This window comes from Amblyomma maculatum, chromosome 5 (genome assembly GCF_055883805.1).
Source record: "Amblyomma maculatum isolate TAMU_Amacu chromosome 5, ASM5588380v1, whole genome shotgun sequence".
NCBI classification, from domain to species: Eukaryota; Metazoa; Arthropoda; class Arachnida; order Ixodida; family Ixodidae; genus Amblyomma; species Amblyomma maculatum.
This window is the reverse complement of record NC_139348.1, coordinates 33,222,336-33,234,892: the sequence shown is the minus strand read 5'-3', so window position 1 is coordinate 33,234,892 and position 12,557 is coordinate 33,222,336. Positions and strand designations below refer to the sequence as shown.

The window sequence follows — 12,557 nt, the reverse complement described above, 5'->3', positions numbered from 1 at the left end:
CAAAGAGGCACGTACTCAGTACAACAAAACCAAGAACGCATTTCAGTTCACAGCGAAACCAAATCTCGCCGATGTGGTGCGACAGGGCGGGGCACCACAACGGCCTTCGGCACCTACCCAGACCTCAAACGAGGCTGAGGTAGTGCCATCCCCTGCCCCGGTGGAAGCAGCTCCCGCTCCTCCACCACCCCCAAAACAGGCTACGCGTCCCTCAGGGTCGGCGGGCCACAAGACCTCCGCCCACGAGGCAAGGTCTAAAAAGAAAGAACACGTGCCTCTGGCACGTTCGTCCAGCACCTCAGACGAGGTAATGGACATAGGCCAGGACAGCTCTTTGCCGTCTTCGTCACAGAGACGGCAGAGCTCCTTGGAAAGAACCAAAACAGACAAGGCCCGAATCACGGGCCCTGGAAAAAACCTAACTTAATTTCTAAGCTTTCAACAAAATAAGATGGCATTCCTGGTACAGTGGAACTGTAGAGGACTTCTAAAGAATATTAATGACATAAAAGACATTCTAGATACAGTCTCGCCAGTTGCACTGTGCGTACAGGAAACAAATTTAGGTTGCATGCACTCGAATATACTGAAAAAATATCAAGTCTTCCGCCGAGATCGAGAGCAAGCAAGCAGGCTTTCGGGTGGTGCGGCCATCATATTGCAAAGTGGAGTTCCAGCTCAAGAACTGAAATTAAACACTCCCTTAAAAGCTGTAGCAGCCACAATAATTGCCTTTAAAACTCTTACTGTGTGTTCTGTCTATCTTGAACCAAATCTTAAAATAACACTCCATGATCTAGAAAACCTTTTTTGCCAACTACCAGAGCCCTACCTAGTAGTAGGAGATTTTAATGCACACTCCCCTTTGTGGGGAAGTGAAAAAAGTGATACACGTGGACAGCTTATCGAGGATTTTATTCTTAGTTCAGACATTTGCTTATTGAACTCCTGTAAGCCCACGTACTGTTCACCAAGGTCAGGAAAAATGAGTTTTTTAGATTTGGCTTTTAGTTCACCTTCCCTTTTTAATGATTTTAAATGGGATGTTCTGAACAACCCGTATAGTAGCGACCACCTGCCAGCAATAATCAGCTTATCATCCTCACCATCAGTCATGCCGACCAAACCGAAACGGTGGAAACTTCACTTAGCAGATTGGGAGCTTTTTAAAGTAGAGGCGAATCTAGGAGCAGTTTTCTCAGATGCCCTTAGTGTCGACAGACTAAATGAGTTGTTCACGACTTGCATTATCACTGCCGCTCATCTCACCATTCCACAGTCCTTAGGTGTGGTGCGACAAAAACACAAGACGTGGTGGTCTCGGGAATGTAAGGAGGCCAAAAAGCGACAAAATAAAGCATGGGGTGTTTTCCGAAGGTACCCTACACACGAAAATCTTACAGCTTTTAAAAAGGCCAAAGCTAAAGCTCGATACGTCCGTCGCAACTCTGAAAAAGAATCCTGGCAGAAGTATGTCACGTCAATAAATAGCTCAATGACGTCTAAGAAAATGTGGGAACAAGTTCGTAAACTCAGTGGAAACTTTTCCCCGTTTACAATTCCCATCCTCACAGCCCCTGGTATTCAGACTAGCATAGAAGAACAGGCCAATATACTAGGCGAACATTTCACACACGTTTCAAGTTCGTCACACTACACAGAAACATTCTTAAAATACAAAAACATAGCTGAGAAACAAAAACTCCCAACAAGTGGTGGCAGAAATGAATCATATAATAGTTTTATTACACTCCAAGAAGTAAAGAACGTCCTTGCTGCTGGAAAACAGACTGCACCTGGCCCTGACGAAATTCATTACGAAATGCTGGCTCATTTATCTGAATCCTCTGTAGAGGCACTTGTGAAATTCTTTAACAGAATTTGGACTCTGGGTAAACTCCCAGAGGCTTGGAAACAAGCTGTTATTGTTCCGTTTCTGAAACCAGGAAAGCCGCCGACCTCAGCGGGCAGTTACAGACCCATAGCTCTGACCAGCTGTTTAGCAAAATGTTTTGAAAGTGTTTTAAACATCAGACTAACTTTCATCCTAGAATCTCACAAACTTCTTAATGTTCATCAGTGTGGTTTTAAAAAAGGGTGCGCAACGACCGACCACTTAGTGCGTCTTGAAAATACTGTCATGGAAGCGTTCATACATAAACAAAATTGCCTGGCCGTTTTCTTTGACATGGAAAAGGCATACGACACGACTTGGAGGTTCGGGATCCTACGCGATATAGCAGATTTGGGCATCCGAGGCCGGATGCTAAATGTTCTGAAGGACTTTCTATCAGGTCGTTCATTTCAAGTACGTCTCGGTACCACCTTCTCGAGGAACTTTATTCAAGAGAATGGGGTACCTCAGGGGTGCATTTTAAGTACAACTTTGTTTATTGTAAAAATGAATTCTATTAGCAAGGTAATCCCAAAATCCATTATGTTCTCGCTGTTTGTCGACGACCTTCAAATAGCCTGCACATCCTCAAACATATCAATTTGTGAAAGACAAGTACAATTAACACTAAATAAACTAGACTCATGGGCTTTTAAAAATGGGTTCAAATTTTCCCCACAGAAAACAGTGGCAGTAATGTTCTCGCTGAAACGAGGTATACAGATCAATCCCAAGCTACACCTAAATGGGATTGAGTTGCCAGTAAAGAGCGAACATAAATTTTTGGGTGTAACGTTCGACAGAAAACTAACATTCCTGCCTCACATAAACATCCTAAAGAGGAAAGCCATAAAATCTCTAAACATACTGAAGGTTCTCTCTCGGAAACATTGGGGGTCTGATAGGGCGTGTCTTCTACATATATATCGATCTGTTGTGCGGTCTAGCTTGGACTACGGGTCCATAGTCTACGGGTCAGCTAGACCATCATATTTAACGAAATTGGACCCGGTACATAACCTAGGTTTACGCCTTTCTTGTGGCGCTTACAGAACATCCCCTGTTGATAGTCTGTATGCAGAGACGAACGAGCCTCCGCTGAAAGATAGAAGGGCTTCACTCACATGTGCTTATGTCCTTAGAATAAGATCACAGAAAAAACACCTCTGCTATCCAATAGTCTCAACATGCCGCTCACGAGTAATTTTCACAAATAAACCACAAGCAACGAGGCCACTGATAATGCGTTTCGAAGACATTTGCAGTGAGCTAGAAATTCTGGACACCTTGCCCGACACTGCACCAAAAAACAGGCCCCTACCCCCATGGTACAAACTTCCAAATGTCTGTGATCTCACTCTAACACGCTTCAACAAAAGCCAAACTCCTAAAGAACATATAATACAAGAATTTCGCACAATAAAAGAAAAGTACAGTAATTATACAGAGTTTTATACAGATGGATCAAAAACTTCTACTTATGTTGGCTGTGCCGTAGTTGAAGAGAACTGGGAACAAATAATTAGGCTTCCTCAGTGCGCATCAATTTTTACAGCTGAATCTTATGCTATCCTGACAGCTGTAGGAAAAATAGTGAATGAAGGCATTGGGAACAGTGTCATCTACACCGATTCGTTGAGTGTACTGACGGCTTTAAATCACAGAAATGCTGCCATGCCTCTAATCGGTGACATAATACATAATGTAAAAATGATCACAACACAAGGACATAACATAGTGTTCTGTTGGGTCCCTAGTCACGTAGGCATTGACGGCAATGAAAGAGCAGACAAATGTGCTGCACTTGCCCACAACAAATTGATTCAGAAAGCAAACATACCACATAGTGATTGCTTGAAATTAATAAAACATAAACAGATGAATAAATGGCAGTCCAGATGGCACAACCAAGAAAATAATAAGTTGCGTCTCATAAAGCCTGTACTAGGAGAATGGAAATCGAGCACACATCAACAACGTTTTATGGAAGTGATAGTATGCCGTCTTCGTATTGGACATACTCATCTTACACATAACTTTCTGCTAATGAAACATAACAAACCGACCTGTGAAGAATGCGACGAGATACTCACTGTAAACCACATTCTAATTACATGCTCAAAACTTGAGGCACTACGGAGAAAACATTTTACTATATTTTACAATCATACCATCCCATTTCATCCCACCTTGCTTTTAGGAGAAAGAGCACTTGTAAACCTAGCATCTGTTCTCAGTTTCCTAGAAGAAGGAAACTTTTTAAATAAACTATAGATTTAACATTAACCTTGCTCTTGGCGCATGATAGCCTTAGTTGCTTATGCGCCATAAAACCCAACACAACACAACACAAACATTTTACGGAAAATTCGGAAGAGTTGGCAGGTGTGGAATTGTGCTCGTACTGTCACCCCCACCAATTTAAGGGGTGAGGGGTGTGTAGGAGCACAATTGCCTATTGTAGTGAGCGTGATCCTGATTGGACCGGGGTGCCTCTGCCTTTGGCAGTGCTGCAAACATCTTGTGAGATGAAATATAGATGTGTCTCAGGAAATGCTGACAATAATTCAAAGGGCTCATTTTTGTAGTTTGTGAAGCTTGCTAAGGTTTGAAAAGGTGGTTGTTTCCCATACCAATGACTGAAAGAGAATTATTTTGACACATTGTGGTAAAAAATACCAAAGCTTAGACAGAATGCCCACTACCTGAGCTATTTTGCTTATCTTGGGGTCTATATCTTTTTCCATGATAATTGTTCATTGAGGTATACCGCAAGGCTTTTAAATTTTGAGACAAGCCTAATTCGAGCTGGCCCTAGCCACATTGTCAATCCCAGGAAATCAATGAGCCTATTTCTTGGCCAGCCATTTCTTTAGTATTTTTTTGTTATAATATTTCAAGACTTAATGGTTGTTTGGACAGGACGTAAACACTTGTATTTTCATGTTTTCTTTCTCTGTTCTGCAGAACATCCGGGTGATGTCTCAGTACTACACACGCATTGCGCTGGAACGCATGTCTGAGCTCCTCGACTTGTCTAAAAAGGTGGGTTTTTTTTGCTGTTGTTTATTAATGCCATGCTTTTGTGCACATTTAATTGTCCCTTCACACCATTTTGTGTGCCTCAGTGTATCTTCATGTGCAAAGTTAGTGGCTGCAATTTGACCACAAATGAACTGGAAATCAATGGCTGGAAGCCAAACAGGGCGCTGTGTTATGTGAGGCTTTTCGAGCTCCGCAGTTTACTCAAAAATCAGTCATTTTATTCGACTTCTTTACAGAGGTCAGGAGCACAGACAAAATGCTGAATTATTTATTTATTTAAGGAGCAGCGCAAAGGACTGCACACAGAGACGCAAGAAGGCACAAACACAAGCAAGTGGACTCTTGTGTCCCATCCTTTGCGCTGTTCCTTAAATATGCAAAACCAACTAGCCCGCCAACTCGCTCTTATTAAAATGCTGAAGACTGCTTGACTGTGTCTGTGCCCCTTTACAATGCATGTACATGTGTTAATTGTAAAGATAGCATTGGCAGTGGAAGTCTTTACGGCAATACAGTAGAATCTCGACGATATGATTACGGCTGGTACGAATTTCGGGATGATACGAATTTTAAGAATGCTTTGAACGGACTACATTGTATAGAATATGTTAAGATTCGGGGTAATACGAAGAGTTTATGAACCCGCCGCGGTTGATACGAACGTGCAAACCAGTCGCGCACGCGAGCGGGCCGGCGCGGCTGGCCTCAAGAGGGTAACATAACTGACGCGGCCGCTGCTAACGCCTCCACCCCCCCGCCGCGAATGATACGAACGAACGTTGTACAAACGCACAAAGCCACCGAGCAGCTCAGCGCAAGAGCTCACAGGGGGAGAGGGTACCCACCGTGGCCGCTGCCTCTCCACTCCAACCCCCCTCACCCCACTAGCCACCCTACCCCCACCTCCCTTTCGTAGCAAACCGACTAGCACGGGCCCAGTCGTGTACGTCACTCACTCGCTGGCAGCTCATTGGTCTATCGAAAAGTTGTCTCGCCAGCTGTTCCCACGAGGCCTCTGACGCTGGCTGCCGCTGCAGTAGTTCTCCGTTCGCCGCTTCTTTCTGTAGTTCGCTGTGATGTGAAGTGCCCAAACGTTAGAAAGATGCAAGCGTTTGCTGCTGCCGAAATGTCGCGGAAGCGTAAAGCCCTTTCTTTTAAGGAAAAGCTTGAAGTGCTGAAGAGGGTTGACGAAAACCCTAAGAAGAAGCGTGTCGACTTAGCAAAAGAGCTAGGGTTGGCACCGTCGACGCTCTGCACCATTGTTGGACAGCGAGATGTCATCTTGAAGAATGTGCAGCACTTCGGTGTGAACGTGAAGCAGGCTAAAACAGCGACCCATGTCAAGCTGGAAGAGGTTCTGCTGACTTGGTTCCGCGAAGTGACAGCGGCCAGCGTCAACGTGGACGGCAAAGTACTACGTGAAAAAGCCGACACTGTTGTGCTTTCGCTTGGAATTGAAAATTTCCAAGCGTCTGGGGGATGGCTGCACCGGTTTAAGGAGCGGCACGGACTTGTCTACCGGGTCGTCTCAGGTGAAGGCAAGAAAGTGGACCAGTCAGCTGTAGATGAGCGGCTGAACACGCTACCGGCGCTGATTTTGGAGTACGCACCACGCGACATATTTAATGCCGACGAGGCGGGCCTCTTTTTCAAACTTCAACCGGAAAGAAGTGTGTGCGTAAAAGGCCAGGCATGCCAGGGCGGCCAGAAAAGCAAGGCGAGAGTAACAGTACTCTTACCTTTTGCTGTAACTCGGATGGATCCGAGAAACTCCAGCTTACCGTCATCGGTAAGTCGAAGAAACCGAGGTGTTTCCGATCGGCGGAGTGTTTGCCTGTCTTCTACAAAGGTAACCGAAAGGCGTGGATGACTGGAGGTTTTTTCCGCGAGTTCTTAACAAGCCTTGATCGGAAAATGGCGTCAAGAAACTGGAAAAGTTTGATTTTCGTGGACCAGTGCTCTGCGCACCCAAAGGAAATGACATTCAATAACGTGAAAGTCAGGTTCCTGCCGGCGAACACTACCAGCCATCTTCAGCCATTGGGCGCTGGGATAATTAGAAATGTGAAACATCATTTCAAAGGACTTCTAGTGAGGCGTCTGGTTGCGAAAATTGACCGTAAAGAAGCAAACTTGCGGATCAATCTCTTAGATGCTTTGCACTTTCTAGCCATGTCGTGGGATAGCGTAACTTCAGACACAATCTCGAACTGTTTTAGAAAGTGCGGATTTGCCATCGGACTTGATGCGGCTTCGGCAGGAGATTGTGAAGAGCCAGATGAAGACCTCACGATTGATGGCTGGGACAATCTGGAAACTGAAGCTTCGGCTCGGGACTTCGTTACCGCGGACGACAATGTCGCGACCTGTGGGCTGAGGTCTATTGAAGACTTGGTCAATGAAGCGAATGATTGCGAAAATGAGCCTGACAGCGATGGTGACGCTGACGACGAGTGTGATCAGCCGCCGTCAACGGCAGGTACTCTTCACGCTTTAGACGTTCTGCACTGCACCGTAAGTGCAGGCAGCGTGAGCGACGAAACCGCGGCACGGTTTTGTGCCTTTCAGGCAGAGCTTGTCCGCGACATCAACAGCAAAAAAGGCAGACAAGCATTACGGACTTTTTCGGCCGCAAGTAGTTCGCCATAATAAAGTTTGGTTTATTTTCAGTTCATTCCCATGTGGAAGCTGATGATACGAATATTTTGCGTGCTCCCTTGGAATTCGTATCATCGAGATTCTACTGTAGATGCAATACAAAGCATGAAAAATATTAATAACATAAAAATTATAATTGTAGTGACAGCAAAATGCTATTAGCAGCCAAGTAAGTAAAACCTCGTTAATTTGGCCCTCGTTAATTCGAATAATTCGGCCTGCTCACTCCCTCCCTTCAAAAATGTACATAGGTCTATAGCGGCAAAATCTCGTTAATTTGGCGCTAAATTACGTGCACACCGGTTAATTCGGACTGGAGGCAGGCCGAGGCTGCCACGGAAATTAATTTTCGAGCACGAATCGCTGCGGCCATCGTTCCTCAAGGAGCGGAAACACCGGAAACCACTATTTCAATAATGTACGGAAGGTGGCGCTGCTCCGCACGCGCGCACACGCACACACACACGCACACACACACACACACACACACACACACACACACACACACACTCAAAAATAGTGGGTTTTAGGCACGCATCACTACAGCCATCATCTATCTATCTTCAACTCCGCTGGTGTGCCGACGATCCAGCTGGTGTTTCGCCTAACACTACTGCCGCGCTTCGCCCTACGGATCAAAGAGTCGCAGGCAGGTACTGGAGTGTATGCTTCTTTGCATGGATCGGAAGCAGGCTTGCGTCATCATGCTTCTGAGTGCCATTCATATTCTTACTCGCGTGTGGGCACACACTCCAGGCACTATGGATTTGTACAGCCTACCGCAAGCTTAACAGAAGCCTGCAGCACCAACAGCAGAGTAAGACAACGACGATGGGTCATTCGTCAGCCAGCTGCCCACCAAAGTGAATCTCGCAGAATACACTTCCATCGATGATGGCGGTGTCACTGGCCAGTTACCATGTTTATACGATTGTAACTCCAGTGCTTTCGACCACTAAAATTTATTGCCTGGCTGTACAACTCGTCTCCACTTAAATCACATATTTCGGCGATATACACGGCAAGCTTGGCATCCAAGCTCTGGATAGCATACCATCTGTTTCTCTTGGAAGCCTCTTCGCTTTGCATCAAAGTTCAAAATTTTGTCTCGCTGCCCTCGCTACCACCGCCACTCCCGGAACCTGTTAAGAAGCTTCGAACTTGCAGCCCACGGCCAACACCCACGGCGCAGTTGTTTCTTCGGCATAAATGATAGCCACCTCCTTGAACACTGCACGGATTGAGCGCCGTGTGCTTTTTGGACTGGAGAGTGACGAAGCATTTAGCTGGTCGTAAAGTTAAATGTGCCAACGTGCAACGAGCCTGAACTGAACGAATGATCGGTGCCGGCTCTTCCATCAGCCATCTGCACTCCCTGGAAGTGCCGCCGTGTCAAGGAAGCATCGCCGCGATTTGAACAGCGGCTCTTCCGTAAACTATCGACACACGCACAGCTGCAGTTTGTGCTGCGCAGTAAAAGCTCAAGAAAAATTATTCCAGAGAAGCACGCACAGTAACTGAATGGTGCACTTAAAGCCGTAGAGCAAAGAAATTTGCCGTAGCCTCCCTGATATGGTTATTGTCTTGCTCTTGTTATCAGTGCCATGCTTTGGTTTCGATTGTGAATCGGCGCCCCAACTTCGATTTTCGAATTTTAAAAAAGGGGTCTACTTAAAATTGTGTATTTACGTAAGCGATGATTAGATCATCAGCGATGCCCTCGATGTGGCAGATGAGGCGCCCGGCGAAGAGGGCTCGCTCGATAATTATGAACCCCCGAGTGATGAGCCCCCGGTGCGTTGTACTGCTACAGAAGTCGCGGATGCTCTTGCAGCTTTAGAGGACTTCTGTTACGATGCTCCTGGCAACACGCTCGCCCTGGAAGGGTTGTCCCATGTCCACAAACTGGTCTTCACTGCCCAGCTTTCCGCAAAAAAGCAAACAAGCTTTCCTAACTTCTTCACGAAGTAAAAGTATGCAATCAAAAAAAAAAATTCATATGCAGGTTTTGTTGCTCATTCGATAATTTCACATTCAGATAATTCGGACATTTTTTTCACTCTGGTGAGATCCGAATTAACGAGGTTTTACTGTAATAGAAGGTATAATAACAAAAAATATACAATAGGACTGCAACAAAAAGTTGGGATGAAATTCAGATTAGAACCAGAAAAAAAAAAGACAGCCAGTTCCCCTCTTCCCTTCCTTCCCTTGCCTTTCACAATCTATTATTCCTTTTTTGTCAGAGTTCATAGCCCATGCATGCTTAGTATTTACGGTAGCGTGAACTGCAATAACTGTGTCGTAGTTTGTGCGCACTGATGGGATATGCCAAATTTCATGATCAGTTTCATAGATATCAATGTTTCTGGTCAGGTTTGCTAATATCGTAATAAAATTATTTCTGAGATGTTTTGCGTCAGCAATTTTTCATTATATAGAAATTCTAGTGGGCGGATGTTGCATCCAACTCGCAATGACTCGCAAAACAAGTTATCTGCACACTACCAGATTTGCAATTACTGCTGTTTTCTTCTGTAACCAAGATCAAGTAATCTGTGAGATAATAGAGTGTCCTATTTACATTAAGGGGGGGATCCGAAAATCGGTCAGAGAAGTGGATTTTCGATCTCCTTATTTGACGCTCTTGAGATCTTTCCGCAGCCACCTCCGAAGTTTTATTGATAATTATCGCCTCTTTTTTCACTTTACAGCATTCCAAAGACTGGAATCTGCGCTCATGGCCCTTTAAACTGAGGTCAAATCACGGCGAATTTCGATCGCCCGCAGTTGGATAAATATGCGATCTGCTTGCATAATCTTGGTCTCATTTGAAAGATCGCGATTCAGGCCATTCCTATATTTCGGTTGGCGACCATCAACGAGCCCTGCGAAGCGGAAGACAGGAACAAAATTGCATGAAACACGCACTGCTATTGGTCTCCCGCTGCACATGAGCAAAATGGCGAGCTTTGGTTGGCTGGCGACGTCGTCTGCTCGCAGTCCGGCGCCATTTTGAGGTCTCTCCGTTAGGCCTAGTCGGCCTAGCGTCGTTCCTTTGTCGTGACCACAGCGCGAAATGCTCAATATTTAGATTCGTGCTTCGTTATTAGCCTAAAAAATTAGCGAAACGAAATAAACGCCCGGGGACGCTGCATCCCTGTATCTGGTTATCTGCAATCAATGAAGTGATGGCCTGATAATGGCGTAGCATAGCCAGTCGTACTCAACGTGACAGTGAGGAGCGGCATGACCTTGTCGAGGCAATTTCTGTCGCATATGGCACCTTAATTGGGATGGTGCAGATGAGCAAGTGATGCCTAGCAGCCTTCAACGCCGGATAGATCGCCCTGTGAGGCAGTGCCGCGACCAGCCGCAGCGGCAGTCGTGAAACGGCGTCTCGCGACGCGGAATCCCAAACCCTGTCGAAATAAACTTGCTTCTGAATGCTACACGGTGCAAGACGAGCAGTTGGCACTTATCACTAGTGGGAGGCCGACTGCGTTTACAGCCTGAACGTGAGAATGGTGATCACGCGCCAGAACTTTGCACCAACTTTTGTGGAGATCACGATGCAAATGCACTCGTCCTCTGGACCATGCATTTCTTTCGCCGGCAATTTCAGTCTTTCGAGGGCAATTATATCGATGGTAAATGATGCATTGACATCGGAAGCTGTCAATACCCACTTTAAGGAGTTACTTATAGCTTTGGTGCTTCAAAAATTTGCCAATGCGTTTTTCTTCAATTTCTAGAAACTGCATTTCTGTCACATTGGGCATTTTGGAGGAGCGATATCTCTGGTTCTATATCAGCTATTGCTATGATGCTTTTTTTGCTAGGCAGATAAACCAATCGGCTATGCAATAATGTTAACTCTAAGCCACTGGCTGGTTAAGAAAATTTTCAAAATATATAATTTGTATGAGTTGCCGAAACAGGCTTTTTCTCTTTCAAGTTTGATGAGCTGTAACTTTCATCTAAATTATCCTAGAATATTCAAATATGTTTATTGCACTTCTTGGTAACTCTAGATCATTTAGAAATAGAAATCTTCTCCACAATGTCTTATGTTGAATTACCAAGGCTCCTCCAAACAAAAGACATGCTTTCTTTGCTGTATCAAAAACTCTTTGCTGTAGCAGAAGAAATGGCAAATTTTTTTTAAGCTATGCATTTAGCGCTGTACCCATACAGCTTTACTCCACGGGGCTGAATGCAGCGGCAGTACCCATACGGAAAAAACAGTCAAAGTGTTAAAGGAAAGGTGTATCAGCTGTGGCTCTGTTGGATAGGAAATTCTCCACTCCTGTTCAATAACCTTTTTCATGCCACGCATGTTAACTTGCTTCCACATGGCTATGATATGTGCAGTTTCAGATGATTGTAGAGTACATACTTGCTCGTTTTTTATTCCCCTTAAACTTCAGTTGCATGTCAGCACTGGTGGTGTTCTTGCTATTTGCATTCTGTTCAAGTGGGCTGTGTTTTCTTTTTATCATGATGCATTCACGTTCGGCCTTGGTTTCATGGTTTTCGCATGCGCATGCTAGGGCACGGAGGAAGTCTTGTCGGAGCTGGTGGTGGCCGGCCGGGTGTGGGCCAAGGTGGACCGTCTGGCAGGCGTGGTCTGCTTCAGCCGCCACAAGGAACCCAACCAGGTGCTCAACGAGTGGTCGCACAACCTCAACAGCCTCATGGCCCTGCTGAGCAAGACGAGCCACCTCATCTCCAAGGAGGAGATGGTACACCGACACCTGCATGCCCAGACGCCACCACCCACGACCGCCGAGACCTGACACCCCTGTGAAACATCAACCTTGTACATAGAGACAGCCTGACCCAATCCTTTTTTTTTTTCCCTTTGTTGTTTCAGCAAAGCATGATTTCTCGTGGACACACGTCGCATAAAAGCTGCTCCAAAGGCTGCATTTCAGTTGTCTTCCATTTTGTTTTCCCC

The 12,557-nt window shown here is 45.5% G+C and overlaps 1 protein-coding gene across 2 annotated transcripts in view; it reads left to right on the top strand.

Moving 5' to 3' along the window:
- Rpn5 (regulatory particle non-ATPase 5) overlaps positions 1-12,528 on the top strand; it is a 63,768-nt gene extending 51,240 nt beyond the window's left edge. The window contains exons 10-11 of one of the 2 annotated variants that reach the window (XR_014707457.1): positions 4,862-4,939; positions 12,151-12,288. Coding sequence is in view for 1 of the 2 variants with exons in the window: in XM_084603577.1 (XP_084459703.1) it covers positions 4,862-4,939; positions 12,151-12,396 (324 nt within the window). In the remaining variant the exon portion in view is untranslated. Of the gene's footprint in view, positions 1-4,861; positions 4,940-12,150 lie in introns of both variants that reach the window. The other variant, XM_084603577.1, reaches the window with a different exon arrangement.
- Positions 12,529-12,557: the final 29 nt, after the last annotated feature.